Genomic DNA, 19,975 nt, shown 5'->3' on the forward strand with positions numbered 1-19,975 from the left:
GCATTAGATTGGGGATGGGAAAACCAGTGCCTTATTATTATTATTATTATTATTATTATTATTACTATCATCATCGTCATCATCCCACCCTTCACCCTAAGGTGAAACACAATGTTAAAAAAGGTTTAACACAACTTACTATCACAGAAGAAAGGTGGGTTCTAACAGTATACAACTCAGGTGTCAAAAGCCAGGGTGAAGAGATGTGTCTCCAGCAATCGCTGTATAATGAGGAGGCCAGATGCACCTCTGTGGGGATGGAGTTCCGCAACCGGGGGGCTGCTGCAGACCACAAACACACACATCCCTGAGCTTCTGAGGTTGGTGGAACCAACACTAGGGCCTAACACCCAAAAGGAGGCACTCTTTCAGGTATTTGGGGCCTCAAGTCATTTCAGGCTTTAAACACTAATGTGAGCACCTTGAATTGGGCCTAGAAATGAACCAGCAACTACTTTCTTGTTGGGTTCCTAGTGTCATCAGCCCCAGTCTACCTCGGAAGGGGTGAGCAGCAGCTCTTCCCAAGCCATGGTTTAGATTGATTAAAAACTTTTGGGCCAACTAAAAAACAAGTAGCCCTGATTAACCTGGCAGTTTTGTTTAAAAGAAGTATTATCATTTTTACTTGTTGGTTTCATGCTTGTTTCATTTATATTATGCTCCCTATCCTCCAAGGAGTTCAAGGTGATGTTTTGTATGTAGTCTCCCCCCCCCCCCCAAAAAACCCCTCCTATTTTATCCTGGCTGCAACACCATGAGGTAGGTTAGGTTGAGAAATAGAGACCGGCCAAAACAACCATGGCCAAATGGGAATTTGAACCCTGGGCTCCCCAGTCCTAGGTCAACTGCACATTGACTTTTTAATACAAATACTTCTTGCTGGTGGCAGGAAGAGGCAGTCCCTGTTCCTTTCACCCAGAAAGGAAAATCTCTTCTAATGCAACAGCTGCATGGATAAAACATGTCCCCCCCCCCTGCTTCAGAACTGCTGTTTTGCCACTTATTCCAATTGAATCAATTTATACTCAATTTATACTGCTATTAATCAGTTAAGGATGCAAACCTATGCACACTTATGAACGAAATAAATGTGCTGCAAGACAGGTGAGAGCTCTAATTTATGTCCGCCTTCCTCCCTCCCTTTCACATCATTCCCAATTGTGAATCCCTTTTGATGTTAAGAGGTTTCAGGGGTGGTAGGTGGAAGAACAAGGTGCACAAGCACTGAAATTTTCAAACTGAAACTTAACATTATTGCATTACAATTCATCAGTATTTGCTTTTAAAAAAGTAGCCCTCAAAGCTTTAAAAATAAAATTTATAATAAATTGTCCTAAAGTTGCTTCAAAAAGAAAACTACTGAAATGTTGCTTTAAAAAATGTTATTTTGTGCAAAATTTATGTTGGTTTCAGTATGCCAAAGAAGACAGGGGCTCCTGCACCTTTAATAGTTGCTCATAGACGAAGCAATTTCAGCAGGTGCAGTTTGCATGGCAAGAAACAACTGCTAACATTGCACGATCCCTGTTCTCTGTTTGCACCTGATCATCCTAGCTACATGGTGGGGAAACTGCAATAAATTTATCTCGATTATAAAATTCCTTCTCTTTGAGCTGGAGGGGAAAGTATTTCCTTTTCTTAAGTCCTGAGAATGCTCACCTTGAATCTGATATGAGAAGCTGCTCTGTAACCAAAATTGCTGACAGCCAATAGGGCGAACTCTTCTACCCCTTCCTTATTTCCATGCTTCACAGTGCAATCTTATGCATATTTACTCAGCAGGAAGTCCCAGTGGACTCAGTGGGGTTTACTCCCCAGTAACACTTGTGATTGCTGCCTTTTTACAAATCAGATCGGTAGAGAGTGAAGGGACATGCATTGCAAATGAAAGAGAAATGGTTAGCTTGAGATGGGCTTTGGGGAAAACCACAATCTTTCATTCAAAATGTAAGTCCTACAGCTGCCTCATCCTGCCCCCATATCAGGAGATTCCCACATTCTTTTGTCCAGTTCAGCAGGGCAAAACTCTGAGCAGTTTTTTTTAGTCAGTGGGGAATATATCACTAAAAGTGATACTGAAAGCCTGTTCCAGTTGCTCAGCTTGCCCCGGACTGGCTAAGGCAGGATGCACTGCCAAGCATCTTATATCAGATATATTTGGGTAATGGGGAAAAGAAACTGATGGCACATGGACTTTTCTTCCAGAAATACCAGTTGCAGGCAGGCAAAAGGAGCAGATTTCAGTGTGCGTGCATACACATTCTTCCAGTTTATAGGTGCCCATTTATTGTATCTATGTGCCATGCTCATGATATGGGAGATATTCAGCAGTGCAAAGAAAGGCTGGCAGTCAGCCATATTATTAGGCCACAGTTATGTTTGGTGCAGAATTAACCAGATGAACGAGACACACCAACTGGGTGGCCTCCAACTCCTTTCAGACCCAGCCAGGACTGTCCACAGTTGAGAATGATGGAAATTGCAGTACGACAACGTCTGGAGGGCACCAAAAATTGGGGGAAGGCAGGTTTAGAAAAGTATCCAGCCTTGCAGTTTCTAACCCAACTGCTTAGAATCTTTTTCAATCTGAGGGCAGGCAACTTTATTGGTGTGGGCGTGGGCAGTGGTGGGTGGGGCAAGAGGCCCAAAGTGGGTGAGCAACGGATGGAACGCCTACCTTTGTACAGTATGCTATGTTCCAGCTGCAAAAAAAATTATAGGTTCCTACATACCCAGTTCTCTGTTCTGCATTAATGCATTACGGCAGTTCAAGGCATTCCTGAGCAAGTACTGACTGCATTTCTCCCACCGTGGAATGAATAACTACTGCTCACACCATCACAAGTGAGATTAGGGGAGATACCTTCCAGCAATCTTTCTCGACCTGCTGTCCTCCATATGTTGTTGGACTGCGGCTCCCATCATCCCTGACCACTAGTCATACAGCCTGGGGCTAATGTGAGATGGAGTTCAACCATATCTGGAGCACATCAGCTTCAGGAAGGCTGGCTTCAGGAGACAGAGCTTCCAGGAAAGGCTAGTGCCACTAAGCATCCTCAAGTCCCAGGCTCAGAACTTTCTGGGTCTGAAGCACCTGCCCTATCATTCACAGTGTTTGTTATTTGGCTCCAATTATTTCCTTGAGTGGAAACACTTCTCTGAGAGAGAGGAATGGGTTCTATATTTATTTAACCACAGGAGGTGACATTTTAGCTGTGTTCAAAGGAAACCTTACTGGAGTGGCTCAGGATGCACACTTGTGTTGGGGTGAGATGGACAATTCTCATGCGAGGGTTTAGTTCACAGTTCAAGTCTGCAGAAGTTGAATGTGCACAGCATGGATTGGCTAGTACTTAAGCTATCGCGAATATATCCTTACTCCAACATCCTTAGAACAGCTTTGATATTTTTGTTTTTTAAAAAACCCACTATATTAAAAAAGGAGGCAATGAAGGAGCATGTGACTGAATATGCAGAAATGGTGATATAAACCAAAAAAGGTAGACAGTTCATCCGAAGGGAAGGGGAAACTGATGACTAAATTGGCAGGGTGTTCGCATGTCTGTCGGTCTTTTGCATAGTGAAGTGGGACGGAAGTCAGGCATACGCAGTGGGTGTTGAAATGGTATGGGGTGTCTCCAATGGTAGTCCTACTCAGAGAAGACCCACTGAAAGTAATGACCATGTCTAAGTTAGGTCCATTAATTTCAATGGGACTGCTCTGTGTATGGAGCTTTACAAGAAAAAGTATGTGTGAAACAATAACCGAGGCTTCCAACCTCAGGATGAGAATTTTTGTAAATGGGAATACATGACTAAAACCGCAGCTTTAATGTTGAAGAGCTAAAGGAGGAGAACTTTTTCCTTGGAAGCTCACATCTGGGAGTATAATGGCATTATGAACATGGCTTGGTAGCGATGACTTTAATTTGGAGTGACAAGGACTGGCAATGGTGGTCAGCACATGGTGGGAGTGGTGCTTACCTGACCTTCAGCTTAGCAGTAAGAAGAAGGGCAAGGCGGTGGCAATGCCTGTGTGGTGCAAACACACTACTAGACTCAATCTGGTGTTCTTTACTGGTGCATTTGCACTTCACTTCACCACCCTTACCGTGGCCTATGCCTGGTAAGCTACAATGATGCTGGTGATGGGAGGTGAGGCGAGTGCCACCAGCCACTACTGGGAACTGCCTGGTGTCAGAATGAGGCAACTGCGACCAATTCTGAACAAGCTTTTGTGTGTTTGGGCAGATAGATAGGTAGAGACTATGAAAACTTACGGCAGCCTTCCTCACCTTACCATGCTCTCCAGATGTTGTTAGATCTCTATTTCCACCAGTGGTCCCAGATGATGGAAGTTGTAGGTCGGCAGCATCTAGAGAGCACCAGGTTAGAGAAGGCTGCAGAAATTATTGACCCTGCAGTGTCCAGCACTGAGATTTTGAGAAAGTAGGTCACCTGGAGGGAAGAGGGTCCTGCACCACCAATTTACAGAAAGAAAATAAGAAAGAGAAACCAGCTGATGAGATTCTGGCCCTTTGGAAGGCATTTATTGTGTTCCCAGAAATGGTTCTTGGCACCCTCTTGGAAACACTATGTCTCCCAGTGGTGGCTGGTACCCATTGGGACTGTTAGGGCAAAGGACAAGGGGACTAATGGGCAGAGCCAGCCACAGCAGGCAGAGCCAGAGCCAAAGACAGCCACAGGCAGCTACTGTATTTTTTGCTCTATAAGACTCACCTTTTCCCTCCTAAAAAGTAAGGGGAAATGTGTGTGCGTCTTATGGAGCGAATGCAGGCTGCACAGCTATCCCAGAAGCCAGAACAGCAAGAGGGATTGCTGCTTTCACTGCGCAGCGATCCCTCTTGCTGTTCTGGCTTCTGAGATTCAGAATATTTTTTTTCTTGTTTTCCTCCTCCAAAAACTAGATGCGTCTTGTGGTCTGGTGCGTCTTATAGAGCGAAAAATACGGTAATTCTAGGTTTGGCTCCCGTCCTCCTCCTTGCTGAGTTCTACAAGGGGCAATACTGAGACGAAGGAGGGGCTGGCTGAGGGCAGGGTGAGGTGGGTGGGGCACCTCCCCTTTTGGCCTAATGGAATAGCTCCCACTGGATTCTCACATATAAACTTGGAAGCATTGGGATGCAATACCAGCTCAGAAATAAACCCACACATTTGTCACAGTACGCATATATTCAATTCTGTCTCCATGATCAAAGAACTATTTTGTCTTCTCCGGCGGTTACCAGGAGTTGGATTTTTAACTGATGCTCATTTAAATAGTAAACAGAAATGGGAAGCCTTGGGTGTACGGGGGCTGGGAGCGGGAAGAACAGATTTCAGACCTAATGAAGCCTCCCCTTTCCAGATGTCAGATATATATCTATCTCACTCTTTATTGCAATGTATGGATTCTCTTGCAGCCTGTGCCACATTGCAAAGCCATTTGCTCAGAAGCAAATGGGACAACAGGAAGTGATCCGGAACAATTATAAAAAAAAAAGAAATAAAGAGCAACACTTCCAAACCCGAAAAAGTTCTTCCTTAAAAATAGGGCTTTTCCTTGCCCTCTCTGAAACATAATATTGCCCTTGCTTGATTTTCCTTTTTAAAAAATTCGCTGGAGTTTCCAGCACCACTACAAACACTGGCCAGCAGGTGGAGCGTCAAGCTTCTTTTTGGTTCCTCAGTCTTGAGCAGAGAGAACTTGTGCCAGAATCATCTTCCAGGTACATGGAAGCTCTCTGTGGTCACTCAAATGAAGGAGTTAAAGAGAAAGGAGGGGAGGAAATGAACCCAGGAAGAGTCACTGTGTTGTCTCTGGGCGGGATTTCAGGCCACACCAGATCTGCAGAGGAGGTGACTGCCATTTGGCTTTGGAATCATTTTATCATATTCGGCACCCTGCTTGCCTTGCGTTTTTTGCAAACGTCCCCAGGGGCCAGCTCACTGTAGTTAAGGAAAGTTATCCAGAGCTAAAAGAGCAAAACAGAGCAAAGGCATCAGATTTAGTCCAGGGCTGGCAACAAAGCTTCAGCAAACACCATTAAGGGCAGTGAGTTAAATTCAGCACAAACAAACAAAAAACCTGAATGAAACAGGGCCCATTCAATTTTTTTCATGCATTCATTCATTCTTATTTATGTACAATATTTTGATATGCTACAAAGTTCTAAGTGCTCTACATAAAAGCTGTTAAAAAGATACAGCCAATGGTATTCAATGCAATTTCCTAAAAACGGTATTAAAAATTAAGTGTCGTATCCAGCGCTAGTCTTGTTTGGAGCAGACCCACTGAAATTAATGGAAAGGACTCTGCTAGGCCCATTAATTTCAACGGGTCTACTCTTGAGTAAAACTTAAGTTGAATACATCCCTAAGCGTCAGAGCTCAGGACTGTCTGTGTCAGTCTATAAAGGTAAAGGTACCCCTGCCCGTACGGGCCAGTCGTGTCCGACTCTAGGGTTGCGCGCTCATCTCGCTCAAGAGGCCGGGAGCCGGCGCTGTCCGAAGACACTTCTGGGTCACGTGGCCAGCGTGACGAAGCTGCAGCTGGCGAGCCAGCACCAGCGCCGCACATGGAAACGCCGTTTACCTTCCCGCTATAAAGCGGTACCTATTTATCTACTTGCACTTAGGTGTGCTTTCGAACTGCTAGGTGGGCAGGAGCTGGGACCAAACGATGGGAGCTCACCCTGCCGCAGGGATTCGAACCGCCGACCTTACGATCAGCAAGTCCTAGGCACTGAGGTTTTACCCACAGCACCACCCGCGTCCCGTGTCAATCTATAAGAGGTGCTAAAAGGCTGACTTGTTTCCAACATCTGACTTTATCAATAATTTGATATCTTATATACACTGCTTTTGATGATCAAGCAGTATATAAATCCAGTTTAAATAAATAGGGTGGTTGTGTTTAGACGTGGCTTAGAATGCATGTGGTTCAATATCCCACATACATTTCATGAACTGACTGATGTGCATCCCCTCCCCACTGAAAATTCCACCCTCATATGGACAGCCCATAGTGCCAGTGGCAGGATCGGTGCAGTGTTCAGCGAAGGGGACACATATGGCTTCTCTCAACATGGAGGGAAGAGGATCTAGGTAAGGGCATTTTCTAGCAGTCCCCATGCACCCCTGATCCCCACAAATGAGAGATACTCACGTATACAAAGGCTGTAGCTGCAAGTGTGACATCTTTTGGGGTGCCTGGTAGCCATATGAATCAAATCCCCCAATGAAATCAACTGCGGGGTGAAAAACGAGGAGTAAGCATTCATATCAAACAGCTCAGGTTCAACAGACCAAACAACAAAGGCAGCAACACACAAAACGCGGCAGTGGAGGCTGCAGACACGCCATGCATTTTTAAAGCACATGACCCCTCCCAAAGAATCCTGGGAACTGTAGTTGGTTAAGGGTGTTGGAAAGTATAGCTTGGTGAGTGGGGGCAAACTACAGCTCCCAGGATTCTTTGGGGCAAAGCCATGTGCTTTAAATATATGGCATGCACACAAGGGAAGTTACAGAAGTGTCTCTAGAGATTTTTGGTTCTTAACCCAACTTCTTGATTATTATCATCATTTTTGGGGCCCCTTTTCGACCTGGTGAGGTGTATTTGTCTCCCTCATTACTGTCTTTCAAGAGGAATTTAAAAAACATCTGTTTTCTCATGAATTTGATGGCTATTTCTGGCAGCCTTGACATTACAGTGGTACCTTGGTACTCAAACGCTGAAAATCCGGAAGTAAGTGTTCCAGTTTCTGAACGTTTTTCGGAAGCTGAACGTCCAATGCGGCTGTCGGCTATTGTTTCCAGGGCGCCTGCACCAATCAGAAGCTGCACCTTGATTTTTGAACATTTCAGAAGTCAACTGGACTTCCAGAACGGATTAAGTTTGGCGCTTTTGTTTTTGCTATTTATTTGCGTTTTTTGTTTTTGAGACTCTTTCGGTTAATTTGTTTTTGTGACTGTGTGGAACCCAGCTCAGGTACTGATTGATTGATTGTATGACTGCGGAAATGGATAAAAGCCCCCCATCCAAACAATGACTATCATCAGTGCAGGTGAGAAAATAATAATAATTTAAATTTTTATCATCTACAGTACTGTCTTATTTATTTTACAGTCCAGTACAATGATTATTGCTTTCATGATGGTCTTGTTAGATAGTAAAATTCTGTTAAATTGCTGTTTTAGAGGTTGTTTTTAAAAGTCTGGAACAGATTAATCTCTTTTGCATTACTTTCTATGGGAAAGCGCACCTTGGTTTTGGAATGCTTTGGTTTTGGAACAGACTTCTGGAATGGATTAAGTTCAAGAACCAAGGTACCACTGTATTGTTTTTAAAATGTTTTGCAATACAGATACATAGATAGAATAATGATGTCCCCCTTTCCAGCCTGGTCTTCTGACTTTCCATTCCATATTGTGTTAGAGGCATTCAGAGATGCTTCTATTACACTTCTAATATTAATTTTGCCATAGCTGAGCTTGAGTCTCTTCTTTCTATAATGGACTGTCTGATTAGATTTGGAATTAAATGAATGACTGTCAAAGCCGAGAGCTCTCTCTGAAGTTTGTTAGGAAAGACAAACATGCAGGGAAGCACCAGCTTCCGCCTGTATTCCAAGTTCTGAATAGGATGATACGTATAATTTGCTGCTCCCTAAATGGGTTTTTTCATGTGTAAACTTTATTAATAATTTCATTTGTGTCAGATGCTGCCGTTTGGAAGCTATCAGGAGCAAATAAGCCTCTGCCAGCTTCAAATATATTCCAAGCAACTTATTACAATGGCTAGGCAGTGTCCTGTTTTACACAAAAGGTTTTAATTTTCCGCTACATCTATTTAGAATGTTATCTGAACATGAGCCACAGGCTGGCAGGGTGATTTGCTTGCAGAAACATTTTCGAATTAACCGTGGTAGACGATACATTCATTGTTCTTTTGCAAACTGGGACTCCAGCCTTCCTCCGCAGGCATCGGAGGTGAATGGCATTGAACAGAAGTGGGGAAATCCAGCCCGTAGGGCTAATGTGGCCCCTCAGGATTCTCTGTGTGGCCCCCAGGACTCTCCCCAGGCCCTGCTGTGCTGCCCCAGTGGTTTCGCCTCATTGGAATGTGTCCTTGCTTGTCTGGATGGAGAGAATTGGAAGGGGAGGAATGTAGAAACCTTTAGCTTCTGCTTGCTGGAATGTGGTGTCTTTTTCTCTCTCAAAACCTACCTCACAGGATTGTTGTGGGGAGAGTGTGAGGGGAAAGCACCACAGGCACTATCTTGAGTTTCTTTGAAGGGTAAGTGAAGTATAAATGTAATAAATAAAAGAAGCTTTTATCTCCCTGTTTACTATCAACCTCACACGAATTGGTACCCACAAAACACAGGGAGTCCATCTAGGGTAGCGGTCAGCGGTCAGCAAACTTTTTCAGCAGGGGGCTGGTCCACTGTCCCTCAGACCTTGTGGGGGGCAGGACTATATTTTGAAGGGGGAAAAGTGAACGTGCCCCACAAATAACCCAGAGATGCATTTTAAATAAAAGGACAAGTTCTACTCATGTAAAAACATCAGGCAGGCCCCACAAATAACCCAGAGATGCATTTTAAATAAAAGGACACATTCTACTCATGTAAAAACACGCTGATTCCTGGACCGTCCACAGGCCGGATTTAGAAGGCGATTGGGCCGCATCCAGCCCCCAGGCCTTAGTTTGCCTACCCATGGGTTAATAAGTATGCTGGATTTAAATTGGGCAGACCTAGGTTCAAAATCCCTGCTAGGCCACCAAGATGGCATTTGAACCATATTCGATTACTGCGTCATATAAACAGTTTGAGCTACATGCCACACTCCCTCTACCCCTAAATGGAGTACTCCATAGCCAAGTAATCTCCAATTATTTGTAGATGAAAGGTACTTACAGCTGTCTTCTTCCTCCATAAACACTTTGCTGACGTAGCAGGCGTAAACAAATCCGAAGAGCTTCAAAATATAAAATTATTTTTTTAAAAGAAAAGAAAAGGAAGGGGGGAAAAGGGAGAAAAGCAAATTATTTGAAAGCAAGGAAACAGCAGCGGCAGTTCGGCGAGAATCGGAAATGGTCAAGATGAGGCTGAATAGCTTAATCAAATCACACACACAGCCACATTGGCCCTCAAGATCAAAACAAGATCAAGAGCAATACCATGATTGGGCTCAACTTCAAAGTGAAAGAGAAGTGAGTCAGTTTTAGAGTTCATTAGCACTCTTCCTCCGCTGGGTATCAGAAACAAAAGCCAGGGATTGGGGCAAGAAAATGCTGGCTGAGATGTATTGTGCTTACTGGGACCACACATGGAGAATAAATCCCATTGAACTCAAGGGGGTTTGCTTCTGACTAGGCATGCATAGGATTGCGCTGTTGATCTAGTCCAGGAGAATCTTTTACTTCCACCCACCCACCCCCACCCACCATTTTTGTTGCCATTGTTTGTTTGGGCTTTTTGTTGTTGTTGAATAACCCACACAATGGATGAAAAGCAGTTATCTCCCGTGTGGACTATTGCAATGTGCTCTACATGGGGCTACCTTTGAAGGTGACCCAGATACTACAACTAATCCAGCTAGACTGGTGACTAGGAGTGGCTGCCGGGACCACATAACACCGGTCCTGAAAGACCTACAGTGGCTCCCAGTAAGTTTCTGAGCGCAATTCAAAGTGTTGGTGCTGACCTTTAAAGCCCTAAACAGCCTCAGCCCAGTATATCTGAAGGAGAGTCTTTACCCCCATCGTTCTGCCCGGACACTGAGGTCCAGCTCTGAGGGCCTTCTGGCGGTTCCCTCACTGTGAGAAGTGAGGTTGCATGGAACCAGGCAGAGGGCCTTTTTTGTAGTGGTGCCCTCCCTGTGGAACGCCCTCCCATCAGATGTCAAGGAAATAAACAACTACCTGAGTTTTAGAAGGCATCTGAAGGCAGCCCTGTATAGGGAAGTTTTTAATGTGTAATGTTTTCTCGTGTTTTTAATATTCTGTTGGGAGCTGCCCAGAGTGGCTGGGGAAACCCAGCCAGATGGGTGGGGTATAAATAAATTGTTGTTGTTGTACTGAATTCCAAAGCTTGCTTGCTTCTCTGTGACTTTCCAATCAGCTCTAACAAAGGAATCGACCTGCAGATTACTATTTTTTGTGTGTGCATTAAATATGCTGATATCCAGGCCCAGATAAATCCTGTGCGTTCCTCCCCCACCCCACCCCCGAATCAGGTCTGCAGGCTGAAGGATGCTCCTTGGCCTGTTGCTGCTTTTATAAGCTCAGGGGATGGCAATGTCTGAGAGTGCCTTTTGCCAGCTATGGCCGGTACACCAGCCCATGCCTCCCAGCTGATCAGGGACTCTGGCCTTGGGCTTCAGACAAGTTCTGCACAAGCCTGGTGCCAACTGAGCACCCCTATGGGCAAGTTAAGCATCATTAAAATTACCTACGCCTTAAAAAGAGGCCTGGCCTGGTTTACTCTCATGTGCGCTAGAGGTATTGCAATAATCAAGCCTAAGGGTTACTAAAAGAACCTGAAAAAGTCAATGTCAGTCACAAAAACATTTTAAGTTCTTTCAAACTGTTTTAATCTTGTGCAATACTGCATTGTTAAGATTAGTGTTGCATTTTAATTGTTGTAATCTGCCCTGGGACCTTAGAGTGACAGGCAGGTAATAATTTGTAACAACAACAAGAACAACAACAACCTGATGCAGATCTTAAATGTTTGAGAAAGATAGGTGCAGGAAATAATGGTTCTCTTTAAGCATCCTATTCCCAAGCCATTTTCACCAGCACCCTTGAAATGAGCTCCAAGGTACACCAGAAGCCACTGCACACTGGTTAAAAACAGGAGCTGTGCACTCATAATTTAGAGGAAAACATTACGAGGGAGAGGATCAATCGCTCCCCCACCCCTCCTTCACTGATCAAACAAGGAGCCTCCATAACAGCATTTCGTAAGGGAAACAATATCAATAAAACATCTTCCAGCATAGCTAGCAGTTTGGCCTTAACCTCAAGGTTGAGTTCTGGGTCTGTTGCTTTTCATTCTTGCTTTCCATCCTCTAGGACATAGGATTTGCTCTCTCAATACCAATTATTTTTGCACTATGTTCATTTCCCTGTGTGTGTTTCCCTGTGTCTTTGCCCTCCTTCATTTGTCAAAAAAACCCAAAACTAAAAATCTTCTTGCCTTTGTGCTATTTCTTTTTAAGGATCTCCTTGCTTGTATTTTAAGGAATGTCAGCTCAGAAGGATGCCCCATGGAATACAGCAGACTTACTCCTAGGTAAGTGTGCAGAGAGGACTGCAACCCAATTGTTTATCCCGCAGTCCATTTCTCAACCTTCTGCATCTTTCATTCTAGACAGGATCACTGTTTCCTTTTTTTTTCTCATGCGAGGAGTTTAGGAACTGAACTCAACATGACTAATTGGTCTAGAAATGCACTGTCAAGTGTCTGGTGAAGAAATTAATTTTATTTTGATGACTTTTTTTTTCAACTGGGGAATGGGTGGATAGAGCTTGAAGCCCCTCAAATTTATCTAACACCTCCAGACTCACCTTCCCAGAGACAGGTTGCTGTTGCTTTTTCATTTCATACAAACTTGCAGGGAGCAAATTGGAGTATGCTAGTAACACAAAGTGCCAGGGAACTGAAATGGAGTGCTTGGCTTCTTGGCAGATTTTTTTTTTTAAGTCGAAAGTAAACAAATAAATACAGACATTTTAATATGCTCTTCCTAGCCAGAAGACCTCTCTAGCTCCCCGGACCAAAAAAAAAAAAAAAAAAAAAGGAATCAGAAGCAAACCCGTTCTATAAATCTAGTGTTTATGGGTGTGAAATTTGTTACACACGAGTGGGCAGAATCACCTTCAGTGTCTCAGTTGTTTTTTAGGGATCAGTGTGGTGGAAGAGTCAGCTGGAGACGGATGCTGGTACCACCTACCGCAAGGAATATCTGCATTGCACTGCTCACCACCTCAATATACTGATAATCAAGCAAGCACCCAGTGACTGTGATGACGTGATGGTCTTCAAGGGCCAGATTGGAGTTCATCACCGGGGTCACCAGGCAACCAGGCCCGTTCTCCATCCACCATGAGCGATGCAGCGATGTGTTAAAGGTCATGATGAAGTCTCGGTCCTAAGGAAGCAGGACACAGGAAAGCAAGCTAATAATAATAATAATAATAATAATAATAATAATAATAATAATAATTTATTTCTACCCCACCCATCTGGCTGGGTTTCCCCAGCCACTCTGGGTGGCTCCCAATATAACAACAACAACAACAACAACAATAATAAAAGTAGATCAAACATTAAAGACTTCCCTAAACAGGGCTGCCTTCAGATGCCTTCTAAAAGTCAGAAAGCTGTTTATTTCCTTGAGATCTGATGGGAGGGTGCCACTACTGAGAAGGCCCTCTGCCTGGTTCTCTGTAACCTCATTTCTCACAGTGAGGGAACTGCCAGAAGGCCCTCGGAGCTGGACCTCAGTGTCTGGGCTGAACGATGGGGGTGAAGACTCTCCTTCAGGTATACTGGGCCGAGGCCGTTTAAGGCTTTAAAGGTCAGCACCAACACTTTGAATTGTGCTTGGAAACGTACTAGGAGCCAATGTAGGTCTTTCAAGACCGGTGTTATGTGGTCTTGGTGGCCACTCCCAGTCACCAGTCTAGCTGCCGCATTCTGGATTAGTTGCGGTTTCCGAGTCACCTTCAAAGGTAGCCCCACATAGAGCGCATTGCAGTAGTCCAAGCGGGAGATAACTAGAGCATGCACCACTCTGGTGAGCCAGTCTGCGGGCAGGTAGGGTCTCTGCCTGCGTACCAGATGGAGCTGGTAGACAGCTGCCCTGGACACAGAATGGACCTGCTCCTCCATGGACAGCTGAGAGTCCAAAATGACTTCCAGGCTGCGCAGTTGCCCCATTCAGGACCAGGGAGTCCTCCATACCCACCAGCCCTCTGTCCCCCCAAAATAGTACTTCTCAGTACACAGTCTTCAAAACAAGGATCTATGCCACTGCCACCTAGAAACCTGAAATTCTATGCATGTGTAGGAAATGTTCTTCCGAGTTGGCGAGGCTCATTTGACAATATAAATAAATAGTAGTAGTAGTAGTAGTAATAATAATAATAATAATAATAAAAACCCTTGTCAGAGCTTCTGTCCCTCCATCCCCAGCAGAACACAATATTGACTGCAGGGCTCTAGTGGCAGAAGGGATTTCTGCCTTGCTTTGTTTACCTGCCAGGACCTTCAATAACCAAGTCAGGCCAGCTTCACAACCAGCCAGCAGAACATATTACGAGACAGCTGTCCCTGTATGGCTGCCTCCTGGCACTGGCCTTTCAGAGGGAGCTTTCAGGGCGAGATGCATTCCATCCATCTGCCACGATTGTCCCGGAGCATTTAACAAAGGCAACAGAGGTTCTCATGACAAGCTGTGATTCCTAACTACAGACTCCAGAAACTCAGATCAAATTGGCATGGCTGAGGTCGTTCTGACTCTCTGGAGCCACAAGGAAAAGTAGCTGGTGGCAGAAGTCATGAAGCACTGGCAGAAGCATATGGAACAGTTTCCAAGTGCCCACTTACAACACCCAATGCATCACTGCATTCAGCAGTGTTATTTTCTATGGATGCTTTGAGCCTGCCAAAAAAAGAGCAAAAGCTGAATGTTGCATCAAAATTCTAGATGCATGAATGAATGTGCAAGAGACTATGAATGAAGAGAATATACTAGAATAGTATATTCTATTACTAGTAGTAGTATTACTATTACCAATTACTATTACTATTGGACGTGAGTGGCACTGTGGTCTAAACCACTGAGCCTCTTGGGCTTGCCAACTGGAAGGTCAGGGGTTCGAATCCGTGCAATGGGATGAGCTCCCGTTGCTCTGTCCCAGCTCCTGCCAACCCAGCAGTTTGAAAGCACACCCGTGCAAGTAGATAAATAGGTACTGCTGTGGCAGGAAGGTAAATGGGCCACAGATTGGATAAGCAAAGACACACAAAAAACCCTCTTTCTTGCCTCCAGCAAGGCCTGGGGCAACTGTGGCTCCCTGGATGGAATATTACACACACACACACACACACACACACACACACACACACACAGAATGTGGGAAAGGCTCGTTCTGAAATATGATAGAGACAGTAGTGCCAGTTTTGGGCTTCCTTCCAGGAAAGGCTGGCTCTAATCAATATGTCTGGCCTGTTCGGCAAAACAGAATAGAAAAAAGAAGACGATTCGACAAAGGGCTTTCGTTTCACTTTCAAGAGCTGCTTTCATCACAGATACAGCTCCAGGATAAGCTCCATGTTTGAAATCTCTTCACAAAGGTGATTGTCCTAAAAGCTACAGTCCTTCTAAAGAGCATGTGACACAAGCTGCCGCCCCCCCCCCACAATCCAGAGGTGCATTCATGATTATTTGTGCTCATGATAGCACCAGGCTAGTTCTACGTGGTCCTGCTTTCCAAACTGTTGGTGCCTGCAAAGATTTGGGGACAGACACCCTGCTTGAATTGAAATCAGTGCATGTAGCTTCCTATTGAAGCCCTGCAACATTTGTTTCATTTTTTAAAAAACAACAATATTTATTACTTTTAAACCTTACAAAAAAGAAGAAAAAGAAAAGAAAAAAAAGAAGAAGCAAAAGAAAGAAAAAACAATACAATACAATATATAAACAATACACAACACAATATTAACACATTAGACACATCAACCTCCTCTCACCTCCCTTTTTGTATTCCACTTCTATTAATTGTTTCAGCAATTCCTTTCCATCTTTCTCTATTTTCTCTATTTGTTTCAGTCGCAGTGGTGAGTTGCCCCACTTTTCTTGCACTCTAGTGCAAAAAGTGCCCCCTGCAGATGGCAGCAATGCAGTAACACTGGGGAAGCACCACAGCACAACTATGTATTGATGGTCCAGTATAAATCCATTGCTAATGCACTATTATTACGTCAGTGGCGTGGTGCAGAATACACTGGTCTGGAGGGGTCCAGGGACTCTCAGAAGTAAGATGTTCCTGGGCACATGATAATCAAAAGTGTTCCAGTGTAGCCTCCCAAGTCACTGCTGCCTCCAGCTCTTGAGGCAGAGCTCAGCCATCATGGCTAATAGCCCTCTCCTCCATGAATTTGTCCTATCTTCTTTTAAAGCCATCCAAGTTGGTGGCCATCCCTGCCTCCTGTGGCAAGGAGTTCCATAGTTTAACTATGCATTGCATGAAGAAGTATTTTCTTTTATATGTCCTGAAACTTCTGACATTCAGCTTCAATGGGTGTCCACAAGTTCTGGTCTTCTGAAAGAGGGAGGAATTTTCTCTCCCTGTGCCATGCCAAATTTTATTAGCTTCTATTGTGTCACCTTTTCTCTAAACCAGGCATTTCCAAAGTCCATTTCGGGGGCCTAGTCGATTTAATCCGGTCCCCATGGCAGTATATGTCCTGGGATAAAATTGTAAAAAAAGCCCTCATGCATGTTCACTTCATCAAATCTGGCCCTCTTTGAAAAAAGATTGGGCATCCCTGCAAGTCTAAACTAAAAAGTCCCCAACATTGCAGCCTTTCTTCATAGAGGAGTCTCTCCCTCCTCTTAATGATTTTGGTTCCCCTTTTCCAAACCTTTTCCAACTCTACAACGTCCTTTTAAGGCGAGGCAACCAGAACTATACACAGATCCACATTTTTAAGACCTTAAGTCTGCCTTCCCCAACTTTGTGCCTTCCAGAAGTTTGGAATGACAACTCCCATCAGCTGCAACCAGCCGCCACTCCAATCCTGCTAGCGCTTTTGCACCGCACAGCCTCTCTGGCACCTCTTCCTCCTTGTAAGCAACAGCTGCCCACCTTCTGAGAAGATAGTATAGTGTTTCTGTCCCCCACCACAAAGAGAACTGCTTCTGGGTTCAGCATCAGGTTCAGTCCCCAGCATCTCCAGGTGGGATTGGAAATGTAGCCAGTCCAAAATCCTGGATATTATCTGTTGGTCGGTGCAGGCAATTCTGAGCTAGATTGACCAATGTACTCACTTGGTTTAAGGTAGATTCCTATGCTCTTTTGTTGACTGGGGGTCAATTGTCTCCTCCCCCCTCTTTTATATATAATTTTTATCAAATTTTCTGTTTTACAATTTAGAATATTTATTTAGACAACCTTAATATATCAATGACTTCCCTTCTTCTCTTTCCATGGTTCATTTTGCATATCATAGATCCCTGCATATTTTATATAAACTAAACCATTCAGTATTCCATTGTTACTTCCATCAAAACTTATTTACACTGTTGAATTTATCTTAATGCTGCCAACATTTTCAAGTGTACACAATTTCCCCCCATATATTCAATAAACATTTTCCAATCTTCTTTAAAGGAATGCTCTTCTTGTTCTCTTATTCTATAGGTTAGATCTGCAAGCTGCGCATATTCCAACAGTTTAAGTTGCCATTCTGGCCAAATGCCTTTCTGTGTAGCACTTTAACCTGTTTACAAGCACTGAGGAGTGATGTCTGGCACTCCACAAAACATCAACCCTGTTGAAAATGACTTCCTTATGCCAGCATTAAGTAGGGCAGATGCAACTGACTGTGTGATTCTGCTAAAGATCTAAAACGCACAACAACATTTAGATATTTTGCCATCTGCTCAGTAACAAATGCATTGATCACCTCAAGGAAGATACTCAGAAGGTTTTCTAAAGATTGATCAGGAAACCATCTTACATTCTCTTATTATGTGACTCTAGAGTGGCTACATGGACAGTATGTCTTACGTGGAACAGTGTGGTGTAGTGATTAGTATTGGATTAGGACTGGGAGACCAGGGTTCAAATCCCCACTCAGTCAAGAAGCTCATAGGGTAACCTTGGGCCAGTTACTCACTCTCAGCCTAAACTACCTTGAGGGCTGTTGTGAGGATACAATGAGGAGGACTATGTACACCAGGCATAGGCAAACTCGGCCCTCCAGATGGTTTTGGGACTACAACTCCCATCATCCCTGACCACTGATCCTGATAGCTAGGGATGATGGGAGTTGTAGTCCCAAAACATCTGGAGGGCCAAGTTTGCCTGTGCCTGGTATATACCATCTTGAGCTCCTGGGAGGAAAGGTGGGATGCAAATGTAATAATACAGAAAATATCTCTGTCCCATCCACACCCAACTTCCAGTGTGACACGCTGGGGGTTTGGACTGGACCCTAAAATTAATGCATGGTATTAAACTAAGTTTTACTCACAGTAGACCCGTTTAAATGAATAAGCATGACTATGTTAGGTCCATTAATTTCATAATTTACTTGCGTCTACTCTGAAGAAAACTTAGTTTAATTAGTTGAATAAACAGGTATTGATCCACAGCACTAAGGTCCCGCCAGATTTTTCCTCCCTTCCACCCACTAGCATTCTCATTCCCTTGCAAACCTTCTCAGCTTTCCCCTAGACATGGAGTAATTTGCTAAACAAAAGTGGAAAGTCAGCCGTTCAGTCCCTTTCTGCCTTCCTAGTAGAACAGCATGAGTAGACAAGGACAATAGAGATTTTAAAAAAGACTGGGAACTATTTATGTTGTATTTACGGAACCAATGCAAAGAAATGGACTCACTAGTAGGTTTTGAATAAACACTTACAACTAACAAAATAAATATAGAAGCTATAAAGATGAAGTTAAAATGAGAATAATATAACAATATTTAATTTAAAGAGTATAATATTGAAGCACAGTATTGCAAGCAGGACAAGTTTATATGGGGGAGGAAAAGCCAGAAGGGGAAGTTGAGGGGAGTCATGCAGGGGGAGTGGGGAATTTAATTTGTTATTACTTGTTATGATTGTGATAAAAATGTAAAAACCAATAAAAATTATTATTATTATTTTTTAAAAAAAGAACAGCATGAGTATTTTAGATTGGGGATTTAACCAATCTCCTTGGGGAGGAAGGCGCACACGTTCCGAAAATATAAGAAAGAAACTGCCAAACCCCTTAATTTATACTGCACGGCAACGTTTCGGATTTCCCCGCCGGCCTGACGAGTCGATTCTGCTCGGCAACATCAGCACCAGCGAGAGGAGGAAGGAATTTCCCCCAAATGGCCGTGGCACTTTCCTGACACGCAAGCCACCTCCTGAACTCCCATCTCTATTTGACTGAGCAATCGCAGCGCAAAAATGATGGATGGAAAAGCCTTGGGTTGTCAGGCGGATCAGTGGTTCGAGAAGGGCGTGCACTCGGTATGATTACAGAGGTAATTACCTGTGAAAGGTGTCCTACTTCCAGGTAAAAGCAGATGATGAATGCATTCCATCCAACCCAAAGCACGAGCCACACTGCATACTGGAGAGAAAGGGGCAGAGCGACAGTTAACAATATACTGTGGGGTGAGCTGCTCTAAAGACATGCTCTGGCTCTCCACCAGTCTGGGGTTTGTTTTTGTTTCTTCAGGGGAAGCCACTGTGGCGTAGTGGTTAGAGCAGGGGTCAGCAAACTTTTTCAGCAGGGGGCCGGTCCACTGTCCCTCAGACCTTGTGGGGGGCCAGACTATATTTTAGGTGTTTGTGTGTGCTCCACAAATAACCCAGAGATGCATTTTAAATAAAAGGACACATTCTACTCATGTAAAAACATGCTGATTCCCAGACTGTCCACGGGCCAGATTTAGAAGGCGATTGGGCCGGATCTGGCCCCCGGGCCTTAGGTTGCCTACCCATGGGTTAGAGTGTTGAACTGAGTCCTGGGAGACTGGGGTTCTAATCCCCACTCAGCTACGAAGCTCAGTGGGTGATCCTCGGACATTCACTGCCTCTCACCCTAGCCTACCTCACAGGGTTGTAGCAACCGAAGATTGTGAACCTGAATAAGCTCAAGCAAGCCAGACTTCATCCGTTAATGAACTTCTGCCCCAGACTTGTGTCGTAAGATCCAATGACCTAT

The 19,975-nt window shown here is 44.2% G+C and overlaps 1 protein-coding gene and 1 long non-coding RNA gene across 4 annotated transcripts in view; one reads left to right on the top strand and one right to left on the bottom strand.

Moving 5' to 3' along the window:
- LOC309346305 overlaps nt 1–19,975 on the top strand; it is a 115,873-nt gene that overhangs the window by 3,637 nt on the left and 92,261 nt on the right. The window lies entirely within an intron of this gene.
- The window catches only part of NKAIN1 (sodium/potassium transporting ATPase interacting 1), a gene marked incomplete at its 3' end in the record, with an annotated part of 52,330 nt that continues 37,733 nt past the window's right edge, over nt 5,379–19,975 (bottom strand). Inside the window, exons 3-7 of one of the 3 annotated variants that reach the window (XM_081869758.1) lie at nt 19,298–19,378; nt 12,970–13,167; nt 9,927–9,987; nt 7,169–7,250; nt 5,379–5,975 (exon numbers count right to left, since the gene is read on the bottom strand). In XM_081869758.1, coding sequence (XP_081725884.1) covers nt 5,966–5,975; nt 7,169–7,250; nt 9,927–9,987; nt 12,970–13,167; nt 19,298–19,378 — 432 coding nt within the window. Of the gene's footprint in view, nt 5,976–7,164; nt 7,251–9,926; nt 9,988–12,893; nt 13,168–19,297; nt 19,379–19,975 lie in introns of those variants that run through there. The other 2 variants (XM_081869759.1, XR_014158391.1) reach the window with 2 other exon arrangements.

Source organism: Podarcis erhardii, assembly GCF_964252035.2.
Source record: "Podarcis erhardii genome assembly, chromosome: 7".
Classification (NCBI taxonomy): domain Eukaryota; kingdom Metazoa; phylum Chordata; class Lepidosauria; order Squamata; family Lacertidae; genus Podarcis; species Podarcis erhardii.